General features: G+C 36.9%; 1 protein-coding gene and 1 long non-coding RNA gene across 3 annotated transcripts in view; one reads left to right on the forward strand and one right to left on the reverse strand.

Annotated features, from left to right (window-relative positions):
• RERG (RAS like estrogen regulated growth inhibitor) overlaps nucleotides 1-17,647 on the forward strand; it is a 112,800-nt gene extending 95,153 nt beyond the window's left edge. Inside the window, exons 3-5 of one of the 2 annotated variants that reach the window (XM_037514293.2) lie at nucleotides 2,769-2,825; nucleotides 14,150-14,223; nucleotides 15,939-17,647. In XM_037514293.2, the coding sequence (XP_037370190.1) occupies nucleotides 2,769-2,825; nucleotides 14,150-14,223; nucleotides 15,939-16,346 (539 nt within the window). In that variant the 3' untranslated portion in view covers nucleotides 16,347-17,647. The remainder of the gene's footprint in view (nucleotides 1-2,768; nucleotides 2,826-14,149; nucleotides 14,224-15,938) is intronic. The other variant, XM_054696429.1, reaches the window with a different exon arrangement.
• LOC129145987 (uncharacterized) overlaps nucleotides 1-27,313 on the reverse strand; it is a 193,827-nt gene that overhangs the window by 85,311 nt on the left and 81,203 nt on the right. The window lies entirely within an intron of this gene.

Raw genomic sequence — 27,313 nt, forward strand, 5'->3', positions numbered from 1 at the left:
CAATAAATGGTGAAAGTTAACTAAGCACTTCAGACGCAATACAAATAATAATAGAATCTTTAACAGGTACCACTTCCACAGATACAAAAATCAGACTAACAATTTTAAATTGAAGACTTAAAGATAAAGAAATGCATTTGACTTTTCCAGGAAAATCTGTGAGAAATATGAAAACATCTTCAGAGAATGTGTATATGACAGTCAATTGTTCAAAGTGGGTCTGTGATTTTTTTTTTTTTAGTGCATTTAAAATGGATTGACCTTTTTTATAAAAAAAGATTTATTTATTTATACAAGTGCTGCAGTACAGACCAGAGCCACGGGAGGGTGAGAGAATTCACCAGAGACAGAGTGGGGAGTAGAACAGGCAGAAGGACGGAAATACACCGCTGAGGGAAGCAGCAGGCGAGGCAGGAGAGGTCTACTGCACCATGTGGGAATCTCCCTAGCCGGCTGGGAATCGAACCGTCTGTCTGCCTCTGCAGACAGCTTCACAGCACTGCGCTCAACCCGCTATGCCACCAGGGAGGCCCCTGGATTGACTTTTTCTAATGTTGTTAAAATAACACCAAACAATGCTGTGTGTCTCCTGAAAATGGATCCCAAAGATATTTAGTTTGCTTTTCTTGAAGTCCAGCAACCCTGCTGGAAGGTGAGGATCTGAAATGGAGCCAACAACCCACACATCAACAGGATCCACTGAGCAACAGCTGAGATGCTAAGAGCCTAAGAGCCAGGGAAACATTTACAGAACAAGTTCTTCCACCCAAGCTCAGAGCTAAGCTACTCAAACATCAGCCATAACCCCAAGCTTGTTAACATGGCCTTTAGAACAAAACAGAAATACAGATGGGCCATTCGAGGTGGATTCAGTGATAGTGGCAAAAGATAAATTCATGGTATCTGAAGGAGGAAAACAATTATGTGTATGTGTGAATATGCATATATGCATGTGTGTGTCTATGTGCATATATATGTGTGTATATATATATGTATATATATATATACACACATACATAAACACAATAAAAGAAAAAAAATACTTAAAAGCCCTAGCACTCCAGAGTTGTTCTGCCTCAACCATTCTACAATTACTTCTAAAATTACTGCTCCATAACCGCAAAAGACACCAAATCAAGGCTCCTAACTAATCTAAGACCCAGACAAAAATAATTCATTTATGTTCTGCAGACTCAATTTCTAAAGGTGATCAAGTGTCTGATGCATTTTAGAACAATTTCTTTGAGAAACGATTAAAGTTCAAATGGTTTTAGAATTTAGGTAACTTCAAACTTCAGTTACCTAAAAAAAATGTTAATTTGTCACAGCTCATTTCTTGAAGATGCCAGAAAAATGAATTTTCTAGGTTGTAGTCTTTAAAGTTGAGACTACATATGCTAACAAAAGATGAAACTCTTTGAACACCACAGGCAATTATGTTTACTGACACTGCTAATTTAAAAACAGAAAAAAATCTCTCTCTAGGGCTTCCTACTTCTAACATGCAAAAAAAATAAATAAATAAAAGCAACTCAGTCTCAAGAGAGTGAACAGTGACAGACTGAAAATTGCAGATAAAACCACAAGTACACTTGCTGTGGGAAGGATTATAGGGTCAGTGGCCTTGCTACTTTAGGCACTACAAATATTTTGGCTCAAATCCGGCCTCACACTCTGTAATTAGAAAGAATTTTAGAAAGTTTGTGGCCTGTTTTATGAGCTTCTCATTGCAATCTGCATTGTGATCTCTCCTATGAGACATCCAGGTAGCGGGGAAATATCTCTGCTGACCCATAAGGACAGTCACTTCCAACTAACCAATTTTACTTCTTCAAGTAATATCTTTAGACCACAGCACACAGGGTATTTTAATAAAAATCAAACTAGTAACAGTGGTTTTAAAACCCAGTTTTCAGCTCTAATGCAAGGATAAGAAAATGGTCACCGTAGGTCCCACCACTATTTCATGACAGAGTCTATATAGTTCAGCAGTTGGCTTTCTACCACCCATCTTCCCATCAAATATTATCCAGATGGCTTGGGATTTGACTTCAGTTTCCTACAATGGGTCCATTGCAGGCTTTGGAAACAAGGCTTCTTGGATTCAAATCCTGACTTGACTACTGACTAGGCAAGTGAGCTCAGTACAATTAGCCTCTCATAGCTCCATTTCCTTACATGAAAAATGGGAGCAGGTAAAGTACCTGCCTCATGGGGATGACGTAAGTGTTGAGGGCATGACTCTGAATGGAAGTATTTCTTTTGGTGAACTTAATGAGTCACCAATAAAATCCTTCATTTTGAATATCTATTTTTTATAATACAAAGAACCAGCTACTGGTCTTTTCATTAGAGTAGAAATGAACACATTTTACTCACATTTGTCAGTTATTGTCAATATGCAAAATTTAAGACATTTATATCGCTACCCTATATATCTAAATTCATTATTTTGCTAACAATTTTATAAGTGAGCATTTTCACATCACAATGTCTTTTGTTTGTTGCTGACCCAGAGGCTAAATAAACAAATCTAAGCTATTGATTAATGTGCAATGAACCCATGAAAATGTTATACCAGTTTTTAGGCATGATAGGAAATTGGGAAAATATTTGAATAAGCATACATACATGTATTGGCTTAATAAGTTGAGGACATATGAAATGTAGTTGTGTAGGCAGTTTCTCTTCCATTAGAAGGATAAGAATTCTAAGATAATTAACACATTTATTTGAAATATTGCTGTTTTTTTTTTTTTTTCCCACAGCTCTTGTAGTGAGATTTCTGACCAGACGGTTCATCTGGGAATATGACCCCACCCTTGGTAGGTTCAATTTTGTCTTCTCTCCTCCAGTCAATATTTATGACCCAAAAGAGAAAATGACATTTTCTCTTGCAACATTTTAAACAAGTTTGCAATGTCTTTGGAAGTGTATTGTCTAATGATACAAAGAAGCTAGGTCTGTGCTTCTGTCTGACCTTAGAACCTTGCAGGATTTTAATGCAGAGGTGAAGAAATTAGTACAAACCAGAGATAAAAAGGAAGTGGCTACAATATGATATTCTTCCATCAAGAAAATGTAGTATTATATTAATGGGAGAAAGAGGAGACAGTGGGCATGGCTAACTTCATGTGGGATTGAACAGAGTATAAAAGTACTGAAGAGAGGGCCTCTCCCGTGGCGCAGCGGTTGAGCGCTGGGTTGCGAAGCTGCCCACAGCCTCTGCAGCGCCGGTTCCATCCCTGGGCAGCGCCGGTTCTATCCCTGGTCACTGGGTGAGGGTCCCACATGGCGCGCAGACTTCTCCTGCCGCCTGCTGCTCCCCTCAGCAGTGTACTTCGTCAGTCTGCCTGTTCTGTTCCCCACTCTGTCTCTGGTAAATTCTCTCACCCTCCCGACTTCTGACTGTACCCAGTGCTTATATAAATAAATAAATAAATCTTTTTTTAAAAAAAGTACTGAAGAAAGTATAAAAAGTGCTAAAGAGAATATAAAAGTAAAATTAAACTTCTCAATACTGACTGTGGGAAAACACAAAAATTAACTATGTTTCTACCCTTCCTCTCTCCATTGAATCTTGATTAAAGTCAATTTTTAAAAATTTTATCAAAGAAACAAAAATGGATTATCTGTGGATCTTAAAAGTTACGTAATGGTGATGTATGAAGAATCCATGGTATGTTTTTTTTTTTTAAACAAAACATCATACTTACTAGAAATCTATATAACTGTCCTCTCTAAAATAATGCTGCAAATCCATGAGATTTAATTTATGCATAAGATTTTACTCTAAATCAAGCCCTTGAGTTTTTGTTTGTTATGCTTTGGAAGCCCAGTTAGTTATGTCAAGGGAAACAACTTTGAAATCCAGAGGGAAAGGGAATGACATGCACCACTTCATTACCAGGCACAGTGCCCCTGACCAAACTGCCCATACTCACAACAGTAAAGTGGGTAAAGAGGTTTAATTTTGATTTATCACTATATGGTTCGATGGAAAAGGGAACCTTCTTTTCCCTTGTGCCTCCTTTCATTTATTTTTTTACTTTTTATTCAACAAATATTGTCTAAATGCCTCCTCTATATCAGATTATTTTAGGTGCTAAGGACAAGTGAATAGGCCAAAGGAGAAAGGCTCTGTTTGTGAGGTGGGGCAGGGGCAGGGAGGGAAGAAAGTCTCATCAAGAGAGAAGAGTCATGTGTCAAATAGCAGTAAGTGGGCCTCCCCAGAGGTGCAGCAGTTGAGCGCTGGGCTGCGAAGCTGCCTATAGCCTCTGCAGCACCGGTTCGATCCCCGGCCGCAGGCGAGGGTCCCACATGGCACGGAGACCTCTTCTGCCATGCCCCCTGCTCCCCTCAGCAGTGTACTTCATCAGTCTGCCAGTTCTGCTCTCCGTTCTGGCTCTGGTGAATTCTCTCACCCTACCGTGCTTCTGACTGTATCCAGTGCTTGAATAAATAAATAAATCTTTTTTTTTTTATTTAAAGAATGTGCTTGTTTCTTTTTTTTAAGTTTTTTTTTTTTTTTTTTTTAAAGAGGCACGTATTTTATTTATTTATTTGTTTGTTTGTTTATACAAGCACTGGGTACAGTCAGAAGCGCGGGAGGGTGAGAGAATTCACCAGAGCCAGAGCGGGGAGCAGAGCAGGCAGAAGGACCGAAGTACACTGCTGAGGGGAGCAGCGGGCGGCAGGAGAGGTCTGCGCGCCATGTAGGACCCTCCTCTGGTGGCCGGGGAGCAGCCGGGGATTGAACCAGCGCCGCAGAGGCCGCGGGGAGCTTCGCAACCCAGTGCTCAACCGCTGCGCCACCGGGATCTTAAAAAAAACAAAAAAACAAATAGCGGTAAGTGTAATGAAAAAAAAAAAAAAAAAACTGAACAGGGAAGAGGATAGAGTGGTTTTGTAGTGTGTTTAACCTATGTGGGACTTATTTTAGTGAGAAGTACAAGGTGAAGACCCAACATTTTCTCCAAATTGTTGACCAATTGTCATGTTATTATTTATGAAATAGTGCACCACTTCTCAACTACATCCATGCTGTGTATTGACCATTTACACTAGGATGCAGCTCCAGATTTGCCTTTCCAGATCCAATACCTGAACCACACTCCTATGTTAACTGTATGTTCCACAGAACATTCTGAAAGGCAGTAAAGAAAGTCTTCCTTCTTTACACTTTTAAAAAATTAGATGAGCTGCTTCCTCCAGTTTCTTGTCACATTAATTTTAGAAACTCTATCATAACATGACACAATTTTGATTGAAACTGCGGTAAAACTATAAATTACTTTGAGAAGATTCACATTTTTTATGATATTCAATCTTTTTATCTCAGAGAATAGCATGTCCCTACATTTATTAATCTTTACTTCTCCATTTTTACTTGTTTTTCAACATTAATAATTTTTACTAAGCTTTTAATATGGCCACAGTCCAATCCTTTTTTTAATTTTTATTTATTTATGCGTAGATGAACTGGGGTGTAGGCCAGAGGTGCACGGGGGTGAGAGGATTCACCAGAGACAGATTGGGGCGCAGAACAGGCAGATCTACTGAAATACACTGCTGAGGGGAGCAGTGGGCAAGACAGGAGAGGTCTGCTGTGGCCATATGTGGGTTAGCTCCCTGGCCGGGGATCAAACTCAGGCTGCACTGGTGATAGCATGATAGTGCTGAGACAACCCCTACGCCACCAAGGAGACCCCACAGTCCAATCTTAAAATGATATATTTGGATCTAAAAATGCACCTGGTTCTAAAAATAAAATTATTTTTTGTCACACCTAAGTAAATATGCATCTCTTAAATTTTAATACTTGTTGAAGCTTTACAAAGGTTATGATTCCTGAGGATCTTAATGATTTATAGGAGTTCAGAAGAAAAAACACTATTTTTTTATATTAGTACATCTCAATGAGTGATGAACCTTATGAAAAAATTATCTCAAAATTTTTGAACTCTCTCTGAATAGGTTCCAGTAACTAATGTTGCTATTTTTAATTAATTTAGGCGAACCATTTTCTATTTTTGTTTTATTCATTTTTAAAAAACAACTGTTATTAATAGGAACCTGCCTGCATCAGTATTCCATAATGTAGGCTTCCTTCATTAAGAATAATGAAACTTCATTGAGTGACCTTGTATGGTACCTCAAAAAGGATTGCAATAGACGCTAAGCAACAAGAGCGCTCTCCCCACTTCATGAAGATCAGACACATGACTCACTCCAGGTGAAAGTGGATGTGTACAAGTGTGGTGTGCACAGTGGAAGAAGTCACTAATGTTCTAGCCTAGAGGAGTTCCCAATCCATTTGCTCCAAAAGGAGTCAGCATTCGTTGGGTTTGACTTCTGTCTGATCATAGAGTTTCAAAACCATCAGCCAAAGAGAAAGCTATGTTAAAAAGCAAAGTGGCAAGTTTGCACAAAAAGCAGTCCTGATTTGTAAATTCAGTACCTTCCTTAGAAAGGTGGGACAGTTTTTTCAAGCTATCACAGAACAATTGTTCTTGAAAAGCTAAATACTATGAACACTGTTCAACATATTAACAAAATTGCAGTGTTCACTGCTCTGAAATAGTTCTGCAAAAACATGCTCACTACTTTAGTAGTAAAAGATTCCCAAACTTATAGATTTCAAGACCCAGTGTTCTGTTTTTTATTTACTTTACTTTTTTATGGACAGGGCTACCACTGCAATTCCAAATAGGAATGCAAGCAAGGGGCAGAGGGTGAGGGAATATTAAACCTATCCTTTACTTGTATTTGCATTTCATAGAAAAAGGAAGTATTTTTAATATCCAAGTGTTTTGAAGGATATAATCTAAGCATAACATTCTGTCCTTTACAGTGGACAGCTTTAGTTTTCCTTAAATTTTTCTCATTTCACTGTGTGGACCCGTGAAATCATTGTCAAAGGCTAGCAACGATCTAGGAATAGCATTAGAAAACTACTGCTGAAGCCTTTAAGATTTGGTACATGGGCCAGGAAAACCTGTATGGTGGTGGCAGGAATGTTCTGGTTATAAAACAACAGGAGCCATGTTCTGATTAGATCCCCGCAAAAGAACTAAATTTCTATATCTGACAGTCTTACTACTCCTGAAAATGTGGATTGTGGCAGACAGTACAAAGGCGGAGAGAGAGGGAAAGAGTCATCTGGGGAGAAAGAGACTGCATTGCAAGTGTTCACCACTATGACTAAAAAGCAGGCACCCCGCTGTGTGTAAGCAGATTTTGATGTCTCTGGTTAGGAAAGATTCAGACAGAAGTGAGGGTGGGAACCCGGAGACATTGTGGCCCCACTTTGCTTTCATAGTTGGTCCGTCCAGCCTGCATTATACTTCCCTCTCCTTGGAAAGGCTCATATAAAGAGACACACACCCAGAATAAATCCTCTTCTCTGGACAGTAAAGCAGAATGCTTAGCCAATTCACATAACTATTTAATATCAGCACAGTAAGGAACTTGGAGACCATCATTTTACAAATAAAGAAGCAAGTTCAAAGGAGTAAATTTATCCAAGATTACGTGGTTAGTTTGTGGTTAGACCAGCAATAGAACTCAAGTTAGTACAATTTCCATTCTACCATAAATCAACACTATTAACTGTTATTGTTATGTACTGAGAAAATATTCTAAATATGTGGAAACTTGCAAAAACAAGCTAAATTAGTCAAGGGTTTAACCAGATACAATACCCCTTTAAGCATCAACTTCTCTTAACGTACACAAAATATACTCCTATTTATGGAAATATTATTCAGATAAATATACTCCTATTTATGGAAATATTATTCAGATACAATTTTGAATTTATCTTACTCCACCTAGAAACAATATTGGTCTTTTGGCACACAACATTTGGTTCATTTACAAGCATCTTCTAAGCAATTATCCCCCTAACCTTCAAAAAAGCTTACCAGTTTATTTAATATGAACAGGTAGTGTGTCCATGCTCCAAATACATACACATTGTCTCTTTTGTTTAAAAATGAATAGTTCAGGGCCTCCCCGATGGCGCAGCGGTTGAGCGCTGGGTTGCAAAGCTGCCCGCAGCCTCTGCAGCGCCAGTTCGATCCCCAGCTGCTCCCCGGCCACTGGAGGAGGGTCCCACATGGCGCGCAGACCTCTCCTGCCGCCCGCTGCTTCCCTCAGCAGTGTACTTCGGTCCTTCTGCCTGCTCTGCTCCCTGCTCTGGCTCTGGTGAATTCTCTCACTCTCCCACGCTTCTGACTGTACCCAGTGCTTGTATAAATAAATAAGTAAATAAATAAATCTTAAATAAATAAATAAATAAAAATGAATAGTTCAAATCTAAAAAGTGGTTTTACTCCTATGGGGACTACAGAAGAAAAAAAAAACAATAAAAACAAACCAAACAATAAAAATGAAACCCTAGATACCTGACTATAAAACTGAGGCCATCAGTGGGGGAGGGGGAAGCAGAGAGCCAAGTGTGGAGGGGCCCAGTGACTATAGTAGAGCACTATGGGTGCCTTAGTGGTGGATGTGGTTTGGTAACATATATCTCAAGATGTGTGAACCTGTATCTCTGAATCACATACAATGTCGTAAACCAATGTTAGTAAAAAATAAATAAAAATTTAAAAATCTTTCCATTAAAAATGAATAGCAGGGCCTCCCTGGTGGTACAAGGGGTTAAGCACAGCACTATGGAGCTATCCACAGCCTCTGCAGCATGTGTTCCATTCCCACCCAGGCAGGGAGCAACCCACATGGCGCAGCAGACCTCGCCTATCTAGCCCACTGCTCCCCACTCTGTCTCTGGTGAATCCTCTCACCCTCTGCACCTCTGGCCTGTACCCCAGTTCTTGTATCCATAAATAAATACATCTTTTAAAAGTTAAAAAATAAAAAAATAATAAAAATGAATAGCAGAGTCTCCCAATAGTGGAGTTTAATTCCAAAAAGTATATGATATATTTTTTAGGATAATCTTCAGAAAAGCTAGCAAATAGATATACAACATTTCGCCTCTGTTGGCAATTATTTTCACTGTTTTACATGTAGAGATTGGTTCCTAATGATTAAGAGAAGAGGCTTAAAGAAAAAAAAAATGCCAAATGGCAGGAAACCAGTATTCTGCTTAAATGAAAGCCACCCGCTGTCAAGACTGTGGCAGACATTCCCTCATTTCCTGCGTTTCATCATTTTCATTTGGTTGTTAACAAACAACCAAAGAGTCACAGAACTTCATACAATTTTCATTATATCCAATTCTCCGTCCCCCTCCTGTGGCCTTCTGTGGTTGCAATACATATCCTATTTATCATGGAAGCAACAGAGAAAAGTATCCCTGTCTGTCAGAAAACTTTTGGTGCAAAGAGATGGAATAGAGCCCAGAACTCTGTTTCCCAGACTGCAGGCTGATGCCAGTCCTTTGAGAAAAGAAGGCGGCACAAAGGCCACTACATAGCAGGGGAGCAAGGAATGAAAAGGTCAAGAGGTTTGCTGCCTGGTTCTCTCCTCCCAAGCTGGGGAGCACTGACGATAACACAGAATAACCAAGGGAACACTCAGAGACAAGTAGCCACTGTAAATGTATTCTAGAGCATCAAAATCCTACGCAGCAACAATCTCCCATTTAACAGAAAGAGCTCTGCAAATAAGAATCATTACACATACTGCAGATCACAGGCTCCAGGAGAATAACAATAATGTAAAGCACATTCATTAAAACATATTGAATGTGACCCTCATCTTAAGGTTGCATTCTTTGAAAAATAATTCAGCACTGTGCCATGCCTGTGCCAATAACCATTATACAGGGTTGATGACAAACAGCAGGCTGGGCCAGACTGCTTAGGTAACTCTGCTTTCTGCAGTTTGTGTTTGAGGTAGGAGATTATATTTACAGGGAAGTAACATTAAAATGCCCCCCACTACCCCAAAAAAGAACTGTAAAATAGTTGATAAGATTTAAAAAATGAAAGTTGAAACACCAGCTAGATAGGAAAAAAAATGAGCACTGACTTACCAGATACCCAGCTGGGAAAAAAAGTTGGTTGGATAGTTTTTGGAACCAATAATTGAGCCAATGCATAAATTCATCACACAGCTCTCTTCCTGGTACCCAAGCACGTGCACGCGAAGCCTTTATAGTAACTGGCTTCAATTTTCCTGCACCCCCTGTTCTGACATCACGCCCTCCTCTTTCCCATAAGAATATAATCCAACATGTTTGATACTTGGCATGGAATCAGCCTAAATTCCAAGGCCCAGTCTTCCAGGGTGGCAATCTCAGTGCCATCACATACCATCTCTATGATGTGATCCAAGTTATTTAATATCACCATGTCTCAGTTTCCTTAGGTATTATGGAGCTAGTAATACAAAATGCAGGAAACATGTGTAAGGATTAATGAGTTTACATGAATAAAACATTTAGAATAATGATAAGCTACATGTGCTATTAGAGATAAAGCATTTCTTCAGTACATGCATACATTTTAAATTTATTGAGCAATCAGTACATTTTATTGGGCTATACAGATCCATTTCTAGTCTTTAAAACTGAACATGGTGACTCTATAATCCACTCTTTTTGCTATAATGTTTCTATTCTTCTGCAAAGTTTACCTTAGTATACCACCACATACACTAGATTTATTCACCAGTGATACAATTAAGTTGCCTATAACCAAAGCACTGCTAGCACTGCTGGTAAAACACATTCTTTAAAACTAGTGGTTCTCAAACTTTAGTAAACATGCTATGCTGTGCTGGTTAGAGGATAGATGGCTTGTGCCCTTAGTTGGTCTGGGGTGGAGCCTGAGAATTTGCATTTCTAAGACATTTCTTGGTGATGCTGAGCCAGGCCCAAGCACCACACATTGAGAACCATTGCTATAATGCATTTAGACAATTTCTTTCTGAGTCTTATCCACAAGAGGATTGCTGAATCATAGAATACCTACACATTTAATGCCATTGAATGGCCCTCCAAAAGGCTGGTCCGTTTACATTCTCTTTGAAGATTGCAGGAATGCTCTCTATAGCCTAGACAGGCATCATATTATCTAGCTTCTAATTTTTGTCAATCTTATGACCATGAAATAATTTCACAAACTCCTCTCAGGTAGGTAGTCATCATTGTATATACTATTTGGATTCCTCGTCCATGAATTTCCTTTTCATATCATATCTCTACCTACATTTCATTTGTTTCTGCTTTTTTATTATTTAAAAAATTCCTCTATAGCTTAGATGCTAACCAATTTTTGGTTTATAATGTTGCAAGTCTTCAGCTTATTCTGCACTGCACAAAAAATAATGTTCATATAAGCAATCCATTAATAATTTTACATCACTTTTTTTGTTTAAGGTTTTATAATTTCTTACTTTTTATTCTTGTAAGTTTTGTTTCATATTTAATAATGATCCCAATTTATCACTTCTATTTAGTGGTTCTAATCCTAACACCATCTATTGAACAATCCATCCTTACCTCCAGGTCTATTTTTAAGGACCTGGTGAACTTTCTTTCTGATGTTAGAACCATTCTGCTTGGCATAGAGTTATACTTTATAGCGTGCAACTTTAAATTGTTTCTCAAAAAGCTGTTATTTCCCAAAAAGTCCAACTGAAATTTTAATTAGAATTACATGGAAGTCTAGATTAATCTGGGGGATATTCTTTCTATCCTTGGTTCTTAAGCATTTAAAAAATTCTTAGACACTTTATTAAAGACATAATTTTCCCATTTATAGAAGTTATCATGTGATTTTTCTCTTTTAGCCCTTTAATGTGTTAAAACCAACTCACAAACTTTAAGCTCTCTGCATTTTTTTTAAGGATTTATTTTTATTTATTTATACATGCACTGGGTACAGTCAGAAGCGCGGGAGAGTGAGAGAATTCACCAGAGCCAGAGCAGGGAGCAGAGCAGGCAGAAGGACCGAATACACTGCTGAGGGGAGCAGCGGGCGGCAGGAGAGGTCTGCGCGCCATGTGGGACCCTCCTCCGGTGGCCGGGGAGCAGCCAGGGATTGAACCAGCGCTGCAGAGGCCGCGCGCAGCTTCGCAACCCAGCGCTCAACCGCTGCGCCACCGGGGAGGCCCTGCATTCTTGAAATTAACTACTTTATTATGATGTACTTTTCCTGTTATATTACTGGATTCATCTGGGTAATATTTTATTCAAAATTTTAGAATCTATGATCAAAAATGAAGCAGGCTTACAGATACTTTTTTCGCTCATTACTCTTGTAATACTTATTGGAGTCAGCATAATGCTCAATGAAAGAACTGGTTTGCCATCCCTTTTCTGAGTTTTCAGAACAAATTGTTTAGTTGAAATCTCTTATGATGTCAATTGGATGCAATTGCTTTTAATAATTAGGAACGCTCTACAATTAGCATTTAAATTTATTTACTGGTTATTAATCTTGTTAAGTGTTCTATTTTGACTGCACCAATTTGCATATTTTTTCCTTCCAGAGCTGGTACAGGTTTGGAAATTCATTGATATATAAGTTCATAGTTTATTTTATTTTAATATATTACGATGTACAGTTATTTCATCTTTTTAGGTGAAAATTTTGTTTGACTGAAGTATCCCTCTTAATTTACTAGTCACTACTACCAGAATTTTACCTCTCCCTCCCTTTTAGTAAAAAATCTTTTCAAGCACCATGCTTTTTGTTTTGTTAACCTTATCTGTTTTTTTCCTCTTCTTTTTCTTTCCTCTATTCTTCTGGATTTGATGTTTGTCCTCCTCTCATTTATTGAGTTAATGCTTATCTCACTTTTCTATTCTTTCTTTTTATGATTTATCTTCTAGAACAGACAATTAGCTCATTCAAACCTGCCTCTGATCTCCTGCCCCACCTTCACACTGATATATCAATAGCACCTAAAATTACAATTCTGGATTGTTTCTGATGTAGTTGTATTCTTTTGTTTCACTCCACTATGGTCTTGAATTTAGTTTTGTTGGTGAGAAGTCCACTGCCAATCTGAGTACTGACCTATTCTCTAGATCATTTCAAATTTTCCACATTGCCACTTATATCCTTAAATTGTGCGGTTATGGGTTTAGCTATGGGACTTTTTCTCTCAGGTATTCTGTTAGTCCTTTTGACATGAAACTTTTCAATGTCTCCTACCCTGGGAGGCGCACTTTATGCAAGAGATATAATTTCTATTATCCATATCACTTATAATTTACTTTTACATTTTCCTTCTTATCATTTGCAATACTTTCTAGGACAGTTCCTGTGACCTTCATCAGCTCTTCAATCATTTGTTGAGTTCTTAATATCAGCTGTTCTAGTTTTCCTACAGAACAGCACCAGCTGATATACAATCTAAGCTCTAGTTTCTATTTCATATGGTAAGGGGCACACTCAAGAGTCACCCAATGTTCTTGCATCTTTGCTTCTCACCTAGTACAGGAGGAAGAGAGGCTCTCTAATATTAACTTACCAGCCTACAGCTGGTACGGAGCTGCTCTCATTTGAAGAGGCAAAGTGGGCAACAGAATTCTACATTGTTCCATCTTCCCTCCATGCTACCCAGCTCTCCTCTGCTTTTTCTTCATCAACCCCCCAATTACTGGGGTCCAGTCACCTTCTACTGCTCCAGGGGGTTCTTAAAGCTATACATGGTCATTGTTTGTTTGTTTTCATAGATAGCTATTAACCTCCCTCTAGGGTCTACCACATTTCTGGGATAGAGGTCTGGAAAAAAAAACAACAGCTCTTGATTTCTATGTCATCTTGTTAGAATAGGAATTAACAGTGATTTCCAGAAATTGAATTATAGGATTATCAAGGAAGAATGCATTTTGCGGAAAACAATGTCTTGTTTTAGGATGTGAAGGCTTCATTCTAGAAGGAATAGAGTATCAGGAAGCTGGCTTCATGGGGAAATAAAATGAACAAAAAGGCAAAGAAACTATCTGTGAAAATCTTTAGCTCCTATATTGGAATTCTTATATCCAGGAGCTTAAAGAGTGCAGAGATGGCAAATTCTTTCATCTCCATCCTCTCCTTTCTGGGATACACTCACTTTATGCTATAAAAACAGACACACTCCTGTGACTAATTTCCAGTTTTCAGTATCAAATTAAACTATGCACTTATTTACCTTTTAACCTTCTTTTTTTGGCTCATTCCCTCAGAATCAACCTACCGACACCAAGCAACTATTGATGATGAAGTTGTTACCATGGAGATACTAGACACAGCTGGCCAGGTAAATAAGGAATTTTCAGAATCAAATCTAACATTTTCAGAATCAAATGAAAAATTAAATGATATAATGTGAACAAAGCTAAGATAATTTCCTACAACTAGCTAGTGATACCTAAAGACTTTTTTCTCTAATTATCGACTTATTTTTTATATCAGTGTATTCATAACTGCCTGTGTATGTACCCTTATAATTACCCAATACTTAAAGGAAATTTTGAAAATATTTTATCATCACATGACATTAATTAAAGTAGAATTTCTCACCTAAATTTTGTAGGATAACAAGATATTAACAGATTTTCATTATTAAATGTGTTTAGAAATGTTCTATACAGTTATCTTTAATAAAGAGGGTCTCAGAGTCTTTAATGTGCTATGTTTTAGGTGAGATTCACTATATATTACATTTTAAACTTATATGACCTCAGAATCATTTTTTCAGAACATTTTAGAAGTCTCTCCTCTAATACTCTTTCTATGCCTTACCACATCCTATTGAAAATTTGAGCCACATCATTGAACAGCACCAACAACTAATTTTAAAATTGTGGTTACCAGGGGAAGGGGATAGGGTGGAGGAATAAGTAGAAGGGGTCAACAGGATAATAGTGGATAATAATTAGACCTTTATTTGGTGGGTCTGGTATGATATATAGTACATACACTGATCAAAGTGTAAAACTATACTTCTGAAGTTAATATAATATTATAACCAATGGTTCCTCAATAAATATATATATATATATATTTTTAGCAGGGGGAAGTATGTAAGTTTGATTAGAGGTTAATCATTTTGAAATTACAAAAGGATTCACAGAGGAAAGAAAGTCAAAGCATTGAGGATTTCCAGGAAGCTTTACCAGTGAACTATATTCCCAAGAACATTTGAATTGAATTATTTAATCCTAGAAATGTTCTTGCAACTAATCATACACTTTCCTCCTTGCCATATATGCTCTCACCTTCTGATACACCAGTGCTTAGTGCTTCTAAAATAAGAGGCAGCAGGATGTACATGCCGACAGAAATCATTTGAGTCAATACAAGCAATGCATTTTCAAATCACTCATGTAACCTCCCTAGGAAAGAGTGAGAATCTCGTCAATTGAATTTCTATCATTATTGAAACTGCACTAGTTTGGGAGAGTTGGCATAAGAAAAAAAAAAAGGCAAAAACCCCTTTGCTTTTACTTTCTATCCAATTTTTTACTGCTCTTTTTGTTGTGTTGTTGTTTTGCCATGGTCCCTACTTATCTATCATCTGAAGAGAAAGTAGATTAAATCAAAAAGCAAACCATTTCTCTACACTGTGCCTCTAATTCTGATCTCTAAAGGGTGGGGTAACGGCTACTTGTTCACTGCAAATTTGCCAATTCATTTATAGTGATGAAAGTCTTAGAGGCAATGTTCTCAAGTAAGTAATTTATAGTTCCATGACTGCAGATTTAAAAACATGGCAAGAAACAACTGGAAACAGAAAGTTAAAACCTTAACAATTATAATCATTTTCCTTACCTGAAATAGCTTGCTAGGAGGAAGTAATGCTTCTATTCTAAACTCACAGAGAAGCTTAGTGTGGCCAGGCAGATTAGCTAATCTAATGAACATACCACTACTGAACAGAATAGTGAGTGAGGCATCACTGCCAGCATTAGTAGCATGTCCACACCACAATGACTTCTGGGTCTGCTGACTGCAGTCTATCCTTGCCAACAGGAAGACACCATACAGAGAGAAGGACACATACGATGGGGGGAAGGTTTTGTGCTGGTCTATGACATTACTGACCGAGGAAGTTTTGAGGAAGTTCTGCCACTTAAGAACATCCTAGATGAGATCAAAAAGCCCAAGAATGTGACTCTCATCTTGGTTGGAAACAAAGCTGACTTGGACCACTCCAGACAGGTTAGTACAGAAGAAGGGGAGAAGCTGGCCACAGAGTTGGCGTGTGCTTTTTACGAGTGTTCTGCCTGCACTGGAGAAGGGAACATCACGGAGATATTCTATGAGCTGTGCCGGGAGGTGCGTCGCAGAAGGATGGTCCAGGGCAAGACGAGGCGACGCAGCTCCACCACACATGTCAAGCAAGCCATTAACAAGATGCTCACCAAAATCAGTAGTTAGGCAGCTCTGTGCTGGGGGAGGCCCTGCTAAGACAGGTCAGGTCATTGGAAACACTCTCTGGTCCTCCCATTTTTTTCTCCTCCCCCCACACCCCGCCAAAAACCCACTCCTTGTCCTCTGGGAAGTATCTCTGCTTCCCATTATCTCCGCCTCCCACATGTTAAAAAGATATAGAGTGTTTTATGCAATGTCAATGCTGCCAATTTCTCCCTTTGCTGCTTGAATATACTTTAATGCAGTTTAAAGTTGTAATTGCCAGAGATTCTGAAATGGCTGGGTTCATATTAAGCTATTATTAGGCATCTTCACCTTGCTTTGATAGAGTAAAGTCTTTTCAAAGGCATTTTTAAATTTCATTCCTTGTCAAACTACAAATGATCATCTTCAAAGTCTAAGATAATAGAAAATAAAATAAAACACAGGAGGGTTGCTGAAATATTAGAGCAGGGAATAAAGCTTTCTAAGGCTCCTATTTGAAGCAAGGATTTTCTGAATTATCTTAAATCATCGAGTTTTTCTTTAACCTTTATTTTGTTCTTAAATTCAAACGTGTTCTCACAAGGTTTCCTATGGTAATAGAGCATCCCATTTCAATTTGCATTGGTTCTCTCGATGATGTATTGATCTTTACACTGTCATTCTTCTTCTTAGGCTCAAATAAGATTTAATTATAATAGATATAGCAGAGCCCATTAATCCAGATCCCGATAGGAATTTCTTAGCAAGCCTGGGGTGATGTGAAGACATTAGAAATGCTTTCACTGAACCCTATTTTACTGAATGCTAATAGGAGATTTGGAATCAGAAATACCAAAGTCATTTCTCTCTCTGCTTAACAACCTAGAAGACAGACAACATTCCACAAAACAAGAAAACAAAGAACAAAGCTTAATGACTCTTTCACGGGGGAACCAAGGCTTTGTTATGTGCCAAGCATGGTAAGACAAACTTAGCCTTTAACTCATTAAGTTGACCACAGGTCCTTTTTTAATGTTCTGGATAGATTAATTCACTTCCTTGAATTCAGAAAAGAATGGGTGATTTAACTTCACTGTACCTGAATAAATATGTATGAAACAGATTCTTATATTGTTAAAGTACAGTCTAATTAATAAAACCCTGTGATTCTTTTTTTCCCCTATTTTGCTCCCTGTATATCAAGATTTAGGCACTTTATTTTAGAAGAAAATATATATCTTTTACATATGTGTGTATTTATAAATGATAGATATATGTATAAAAATTTGTATGAGTTGGATGCTTTAATTCACCAATGCATTTAAACAACTTGGTGTAACTATTTTATGTGAATATAATAAAAATCATAATTTTCACATTCTGTCACATTCTAGCATTTTTTCTTTTTATAGCATAAAAGTTTGTCATTTATGAGAGACTTGAGGATACAATCAATTGCAGAATTGATGAATCAATAAATGTGATATAAAAAATAAGCTCCTTGATCATATACTTTAGGCATTTACTGTATTATCTTATCAAATCTTCACAATGATCCATGTAAGAGATATTAAGTACTATGATCAAAATTATAGGAATGAAGATATTGAGCCACACAGATAGACAAGTATGCACAGCTATTTAGTGAGGACAGCCAGGACGTGAACTCAAGAGTGTAAGTCAACCCAGAGTCCATAATACGACCTACTGACATATATTAGTAGACTGAGAAGTGGTTCTGTTCTTGAGCTATGGGGATGAAAACACAGGAAGCAGAAAATCTGGTAAATGAGCTTCATTTTGTTAATATTCATTAACAAATATTTTACATGTGTTGGACATATAGTTTGCCACAAGTTAGTCACTTGATGGTGTGTGTGCTGAACCCTGAAGAACATACATAAATTTCTAGGCGAGGGGCTCCCCTGGTGGCTCAGTGGTTGAGCACTGGGCTGTGAAGCTACACGCAGCCTCTGCAGTGCCGGTTTGATACCCAGCTGCTGGCAAGGGTCCCACAAGGCGCGACAGACCTCTCCTGTCTCGCCCGCTGCTCCCCTCAGCAGTGTATTTCATCAGTCTGCCTGTTCTGTTCCCCACTCTGGCTCTGGCAAATTCTCTCACCCTCCCACGCTTCTGACTGTACCCAGTGCTTGTATAAATAAATAAATAAAATCTTTTAAAAAAATTTTTTCTAGGTGAAAGAAATAACATGGAACCAAAACATGTAGACATGAAAGGTTATGGGGAGTACAGTAATTTAAAGCAGTTTAGAAAGCTACATATATCATCCCCCAAATAAATAAAAAGGGAAAGAGAACAGAGAGAAGGAACTGAAAAGAAGAAAAAGAATAAGGAGTCTGGAAGAAAAATGCCGAAAATTCATTAAACTAGAAGTTTAGGTAACAATATATTAAAGGATCACATAGGTAAATTTAACAGTGATTTATTTTCAGAAATGTCCATTTAGACAAGAGGGAAAGGAAAGAAGAGTAAAATTGTATTCTAATGTTGTTATCATCTAGAATCACAGTCTATTTCATTCTCTCATATCATCACTTGGGGGTGAAGCTCAGCTAGTTCCTACTAAAAGCAATCTCTTAAGGAGACAATGTGAAATGCCTGACTAAAGTGCCAACTGAGGTCAAACACTAAGAAAGTAAAAATCATAGTCACAAACAGCAGCAACCTCCTTGAACATATGTACACAAATCCAGACCTGTTAAAGCATCATAGAAACACTGGCCAACTCCCAACTGGTAGTTATAGAAGAACATGAGATTGCACAAATATAAACTAGTTATTCCTCTCATGCACCAGCCTCCACAAATGAAAGCACAGCACTTTAAAGCAGTATTTCACTGATGTAAACCTGCGTGTTCTTAATAATAATGATGGGTTATCACCATATCTCCCATTACCAACATTTGCTGTTTGTAGTTGCTTTCATTTTCTCCTAAGATTCAAGAGTTTCTCTCTAACTATTGGATCTGTACTCACATGCCTCCCAGCACGGAAGGAAAGAACTCAAAATTCACCTATGGGTTGCAATGGGATTTCACAACCTCCAACTAGGCTCCCAAAGTTCCCATGTTGGCACTTTTATGCAAGGGTGAATGCTAAATTGTAGTTGTTGAAGGGAGAACATGTATGAAGGACGTCTTACTTGGTTATCTTATAACGTTACTTCTTAACAAATTAAGCTGTATTTATTTGAAGGCTTAATTTACCTTCAGTAGGGATAGAGTTTGGGGTTTTTTTTTCAGTGTGAAAGTGTATTATTTGGGCCTCCCTGATGGCACAAGGGGTTAAGTCTCAGCACTGTGAAGCTATCAGCAGCCACTGCAGCAGGAGTTTGAACATTGGCCAGCGAGCTGACCCACACGGCGCAGCAGACCTCTCCTGCCTCATCCACTGCTCTCCTCAGCAGTGTATTTCAGTACATCTGCCTGTTTCGCCCCCACTCTGTCTCTGGTGAATCCTCTCACCTTCTGCACCTTTGGCCTACACCCCAGCTCTTATATGCATAAATAAACAAAATAAATCTTTTATTAAAAAAGTGTATTATTCATCTAGCCATGATGGAGTAACAGGCACCAGATTTATTCTTGCATATAAAACAAGACACAATCAGACAAAATATATGAAACACAGTTTTCAGACATTAAGCAACAAGCAGAATGGCACTGTGATCTCTGAAAGAAGGGGAAGAAAGGAGGCAAATTCTGCAATCCTGCCAGTCAACTGCCAAACATCAGGTTCTAGGAAGCAGCACATTCCCAAAGAGAGCCTGGCAGGCTCACTAAATTGAGGAAATAAAAATCATAGTTTGGGGAGGTCAAATTGACAAGAATCTGTGGGATAAAATGCCTGGGAAAAGGGAGCTTCACAGAGAAAAAACTCCAAAGATCTTCAGGTAGATTTCCTTCAGTCTTGCATTGACTGTGGATCTCTGCATGGTGAGAGAAAATTTACAGAATGTTGGAGGAAAAAGCACTGATAAGCAAGAGAATGAAAATTTGGGAGAACAAACACAGGACTAGGAATAGTTTATAACCCTGCCAGCCAGGATACAATACAGAGGACATCAAGTAATGCATAGGATCTAAAAAGGACATTGTATTAGTTGAGTCTAAACTAGTCCTAGATCCAACTGCTAAATATCTGACTTAAGAAAATTTAAAAGCAAGTCTGAAAGTTTTCAAACTGAGTTCAGGTAACTTGTATAATAGAAAAAATACTCAACACATTATACAAAAGTATACAACAAAGTCCTGCATCAAACAAGATAAAATTTGTAATGTCTAGTATCTAGACAAAAATTGCCCTGGCATCATGCATGTTAAGAAATAGAAAAATAAAATCCACAAATAGGAAAAAAAGCAATCAATAGAAACAGATCAAGCAATGCCAGATGATAGCATTAACAAACAAGTAACTTAAGACAGTATTATAAATATGCCCCATATGCTCCAGAGGCAAAGATAGTCATGAGCATTATGAGAACAGAAATGAAAGCTACAAAAGAGACCAAATGTAACTTCTAAAGATGGAAGTTATCATCTGAAATAATAACACACAAAGATTAACATCAGAGTCCAAAGAAATGACTGGTGAACTTGATTACATAGCACTATAAATGATCCAAATATGAAGTAAAAAGAGGGGGAAAGATGAAAAAAAAATGAACAAAGGATCAACCACCTCTGAGACAAAAATTAAACAATATATATATATATATATATATATATATATATATAACTGAATTCCCAGTAATAAAAGAGAGGGATGGTGGGACAGAAAAAAACTATTTGAACAAATAATGAATAGAATGCTCTGAAATTATAAGCCCATAGCTCCAAGAAATGCAACAGACCTCATAAAATAAAAATCAGAGAAAAAGACACCATGGTACATCAAAATCAACTCCTGAAAAGTGACAATCAAGTGAGTTGTAAACATAACCAAGGGTGGAGCAGGTGGAAACACACACTTACAGAAGAAGAAAATTATAAATGGTAAAATGTAGTTATATTATTTGATGGTGGGGAGTGATGAGTTCAATGTGTATATTGTAAATCTTTGAACAGCCACCAAAAAATATAAAAGATATCTATCTAATAATTCATAGTGCATATGAAATCAAATCACAAGAACTGATTCAAAAGAAGGCAGGAAAAGAGAAAATAAAAGAACATAAAACAGATGAGATAAACTGAAAACAAAGAGCAGGATGGTAGCTTTAAACTTAATCATATCTATAACTATATCCAATGTAAATGGTCTAAACACTTTAATTACAAAACAGATTTTTTGAGTGAATAAAACAAAGGCCACCTATGTGCAATCTATAAGAAACCCTTATTAAAAGCAGCTATCGTCGGTTAAAAGTAGTTTTACCTACTGACATATAAACCACGTAAACACTAATTAGAGGAAGTTAGAAAGTTGCATGGATATCACACAAGGACATTGTGTTAGGAAATTTTCAAAAGAAGAAAATTAACAGGAATAAAGAGACAGTCCTTTCGCTAAAGTGAAAACAGCGATTCAAGAAGGGATAAAGTTTCTAACTGTATATGTACCTCATAACAAAATTTCAAAAGAAAAAAAGAAAAAATTATAGACATGAGAATTATAGAAATAACACCTCATCTCTCTCAATAACTGATAGAAAAAAGAAACAAAAATAATGAGTAAGGAAGATGTAAACAATGTTATCAATAAACTTGACCTAATTGAAATTTACAGAATACCACACTGACAAAGGCAAGATACATGTTCTTTTCAAGTGTACACAGAACACTTATCAAGCTAGAGCAGACTGGGTCATAACATAAAAGAATCTACATTATGCAGAGTGGTCTCTGACTTTAGCAAAATTAAAGTACAAGTCACGAACACAAAGATAACTGGGAAATAGCCCAATATTTGGAAATTAAACAACACTTCCCAAATAACCCAAATAATCCAAAGATCAAAGAAGAAATCAAATAACAAGTTAGAAAATGTTCTTAACAGAATGAAAATAGAAACATAACACATCACAATTTGTGGGCTACAACTAAACCAGTGCTTAAAGAAAAATTGCTTGCACTTATTTCTTAAATTAGAGAAGAAAATAAGTCTAAAATTAACACATCCCTCTGATACTACCAGTAATCTGTTAGAAAACCAGAAAAATGACCTTATAAGAAGAGAAAACCACAAACAAATATCATTCATGAACATAGAAACAAAAACACTTACTAAAAGTTTAATAACTCAAAAACACACATATCAACACATGTATCACAGCCAATTTATACCAAAGTTGCAAGCTTAATTTAACACTCAAAAATCAATTAACATAATTCACAATGGTGCAGTCATTATGGAAGTATTATTCTCCAAATATTAAAAATGGAAATTCCAATATGATCCAGTTACCCCACCTCTTGACAGTTACCTGAAAAATACAAAATTACTAATTCAAAGAGATATATGCATCTCCATGTTTCCTGCAACACTACGTACAATAATCAAGAGCTGGAATCAATCTAATTGGTCATTGAGTATGGATAAAGATGATGCTGTATGTATAAAATACAGAATACTATTTAAAAAAAAAAGATGAATTCTGTCATTTGCAATAACATGGATGGACCTAGAGGGTATTATACTCAGTGAAATAAGCCAGAGAGAGAAAGACAAGCACTGTATGGTTTAATCACATGTGGTAGATGGAAAACAAAAAGAACTAAAAACACAAAAATAAGCTTTTGGACTATAAGACTAACTATTGGTTACTAAAAGGTAGGGAACTGGATAAACTGGGGAAAGGGAACAATGGTATGATGAAGGATAGACTTGGACATTTAGTGGTGGACTTAATGTAGACTGTACACATGTTAATCTCAACAATGAACAACTGAAAGTTATATGTTATAATGCAATGTTACTTCCATTTAAAAAAGTTATTTTCATTAGGAAACAAAAAGCTGCTAGACCAAAAGTGAGTTTAGCAAATCAAAAGATATAAAATCAGCAATAAAAAAATGAGGTGTATTACCATATATTAGCCATTCAAAATTGGAAAATGATTTTCAAATCAATTTACTATTACATAAATAAAATGAAATATTTAGTAATGTTGCAAAATAGGCACGATCCTTATATTCTGACAACTACAAAATAATACTGAAATAAATCAAAGAAGATATAAATAAATGAAAAGACAAGCCATTTTCGTGGGTTGGATGATTCAGTATTAAGGTGTTAGTAATCCCCACCTTGATTTACAGATTTAATAAAATCCTAGTCAAAATGCTAGCAAACTACTTTGCAAAACGGTCAAACTGATGTTGAATGCAAGGATCTAGAATAGTCAAAATAATTTAAAAAATTTTTTCAAGAATTAAACTACCTGATTTTAAATGCCTATTATCAGGCTATCAAGATAGCATGCTATTAGACTTTTGTATAATGGATAAAGGTGGAACTGACTAGAAAGACGAGAAGTAAAAACACACTGACACAGCACACTGATCTCTGACAAAGATACCAAAATAATTCAAGGGGAAAAAATATTTTTTCTAACGAATAATTCTGGAAAGTTGTATAGACATCTGCAAAATAAATACATAGAAATCAATTTACACTTTACATCATACATAAAAATTAATTCCAAATGCCTCAGTAACCTAAGCATCAACTAAAACTATAAAATTTCCACAAGAAAACATGAGTAAAGCATTTGTGCTTCAAGTTAAACAAGGATCTTTGAGATAGACCACATAAAGCACAAATAACAGCAAAATTGAAAGTTATCATTTTGAAACACTTTAAGTCAGACTTAGAGAAAAATATGTGGAAAACATGCATCTCACCTAGAATGTATATCCAGAATGCATTAGAATTCTCAGAACTCAATAAGGCAAATAATTTGGTTAAAATATTGAGCAAGTGTTTTGAATACATAATTCACCAAAAAGAAATACAAATGGAAAATAACATGAGAATATGTTTGGCATTATTAGTCACTAGGGAAATACAAATTAAGACAACAATATTTTAGAAGTACACACCAGGAGAAAGACTAAGTTCAAAAACAGACTGACAACACACATGTCAATGAGGACATCCACAACCTGAACTCCTCAAACTTTGCCCTTGGGGATGCAAAATGGTGCATTCATTTAGGAAAACAGCTGGCAGTTAATTATAAAGCTAAACATATATTTATACCCAACCCAGCAATCCTATTTCTAAGCACATCTCAAGACAAATGAAAATCTATGTCCATGTAATGATATGTCTGATATCATTTATAATAGCTTTATTCAGAGTTGCCAAAAACAGCCAATAACTCAACTTTCCCTCGATGGGTGAATGAATAAACAAATTATGGCATATGTATACCATCCCTGTGCCATTTCTGGTCACCTGCCCTGTCAGAGACCCATCGATGCAAGGGAATGTGGTATTTTCTTATGAGTCCAAATCATTTTATACATTTTTTTGCAAACCATGAGTGTTTGGGCTTTTTGAGCTTGAGTGTGTATGTGTATATATCTATCTACTCCTTAGGTATTTTATTCTATGAAGGAATGAGTATTTTTAGGAATAAAAATCTCATTAGTTAGCAACTAAGGAAGTTCTTGATAATGGCTTCTTGAAGTTCCTTTATAATTTATGATATTCTATAAATATTGTCATAAAAACTTTTATTCTATCATCTCCCCATTTTCTCACATTCAGAGAAAGCAAAGTGTTTACTGTGAAGAACAAGGCAGGGCTCTGAAACAAATGCAAGATGTTGACTGTTTCTATTCCCTGTGCTTCTGAGTCAATCTATGTCCTGGTAGTGTCCAACCTACAATTTATGATCCTAACATTTGCTTGTAAATTGGCTTTTGGGGATGCTGAGTGCAATTTCCCTGGAAAACAAAGTTATAAATCATATTTAAGCTCCCCAGCTTTTCCACAGCTGCTTGTTTAACCCATAACATAGCACTTCTTCTTGGTGAGGAATACATAAAATATAGCATTTCAAAAAGCACATTTATCTTTTCCATATCCTCTTACCACCCCTTCTCTATCTTTTCTGTAATTCTGGTTTGTTGTCCCCAAAACATTATGGTATGCTGTCCCCAAAACTCTTGACTATATAACATCTTTGGGGAGTGAGGTAAATTAAGAAACTTTTTTCAAGGATGATTGAAAACACAAACATATCTAATTGGTGACATTTTAAACAGCCTAAAAAAAAGTAAAAGAAAATACCTTATGCAGGATAGGGCAAGGATGGTTTTAGAAAAGAAGGACGCACAAGTGCAGAGGCACAAGTACAATTTATACTAGATGAGCTTCTATAAACTGCCTATAAACACAGAACAGACCAAGGGATTTAATTATTTAATCCACCAGCATTTCACAAAGTAACTTTCTAGAGGCTTGAGACTGCTACTACTAATAATTTTATTTCTTATACTTATTTCTTTTTTTTTTTAATGTTGCATGACTCTTATTTATTTATACAAGCACTGGATACAGTCAGAAGCGCGGGAGGGTGAGAGAACTCACCAGAGCCAGAGCAGGGAGCAGAACAGGCAGAAGGACAGAAGTACACTGCTGAGGGGAGCAGCGGGCGGCAGGAGAGGTCTGCACGCCATGTGGGACCCTCGCCTGGTGGCCGGGGATTGAACCAGCGCTGCAGAGGCTGCGGGCAGCTTCGCAACCCAGCGCTCAACCGCTGCGCCACTGGGGAGGCCCTATACTTATTTCTTTATTGAGGTAACACTGGTTTACAACACTGTATATGATGCAGAGGTACAGTTCACTCCTCTTCAGACCTGTTACCACACCACACCCACGACCCATGAACCCACCCATCCACAGTGTAGTGGGCCCCATGCACACTTAGCTCAGAATTCTGTTTCAAATTAATGTGAAAGCCATAAATTAATGCAAGTTTCATTGCTGCATGACTACTCTGAGTTTTCTTTATGCTAACCAATGCAGTGAACCAGTAAGAAAAGTATAAGAAGCGCAGGGTTGCCTAAAAAACCCACTCAATTTTGTAGCTGCACCTCATGTTTGTGAACTATACTTTAGGAGAAAAATGTCTCTGCCTTTCCTCTAAAAAATCTCTCTGACATCAGCAAGACTTTCCTTGAATACAATCAGCAATAGGGAGCTCACTGCTTCTTTTGTAGGGTGGATACCCCCAATAAAATAGTACTGCCCACTAAAAGTATAAAGTGAGCCATATGCAGAAGTTAGGATTTTCCATCTTTGTTAGGTTGTTAATGTCCAAAATTGAACTTTAAAGGTTTGCATTTTAATGTTTTATTTATTAACCCATCATATTCAAAATATCATCACTCCAACATAAAGTCAATATAAAAATTATTAGGTTCTTGAGATATTTCACAATCACACTAAGTCTTTGAAATTCACTGTGTACTTTATACTCACAGCTCCTCTCAGTTTGGACCAATTGTATTTTAAGAACTCCATACCACATGAGGCTAGTAACTACTTTATTGGATGGTATAGCTTTATAGAATATTTTAACATCAATTGAACCTTAATCCTCATTTATTGTTAACAATAGTCACTAAAAACTTGAAATTAGAATCCTGAAATTTTAGACATAGACATGTTCTTAGAAATCATCTAATACTATCTTCTCAATTTCATGTCAAAGTAATGAAATAGTGATGGGACTGAAATACAGGTCTCTTGATGGTTAGGTAATATTCTTCTGATTCCTGACATACTACATATACAGCTTTAAACATTAGGATTTGAATTTATAAAGAACTGCTGACTTTAAGAATTCACTGTAGAATTCCCCTTAACAATCCTCCATCTCCAGAAAACTTGAGTTTTTAATAATTCAGTTTGTAAAAACACATTTTCCAGACTACATTACTGCATAAAGTGATGCCACCTGCTCATTTTTAGCACCAAGCTAACAAGTGTATATTTTACAAATGAAAGAGCAACTCTAGTCCGTTGCTACATTT

Source organism: Talpa occidentalis, unplaced genomic scaffold, assembly GCF_014898055.3.
Source record: "Talpa occidentalis isolate TD23 unplaced genomic scaffold, MPIMG_talOcc4v2.1 talOcc4.16, whole genome shotgun sequence".
Classification (NCBI taxonomy): domain Eukaryota; kingdom Metazoa; phylum Chordata; class Mammalia; order Eulipotyphla; family Talpidae; genus Talpa; species Talpa occidentalis.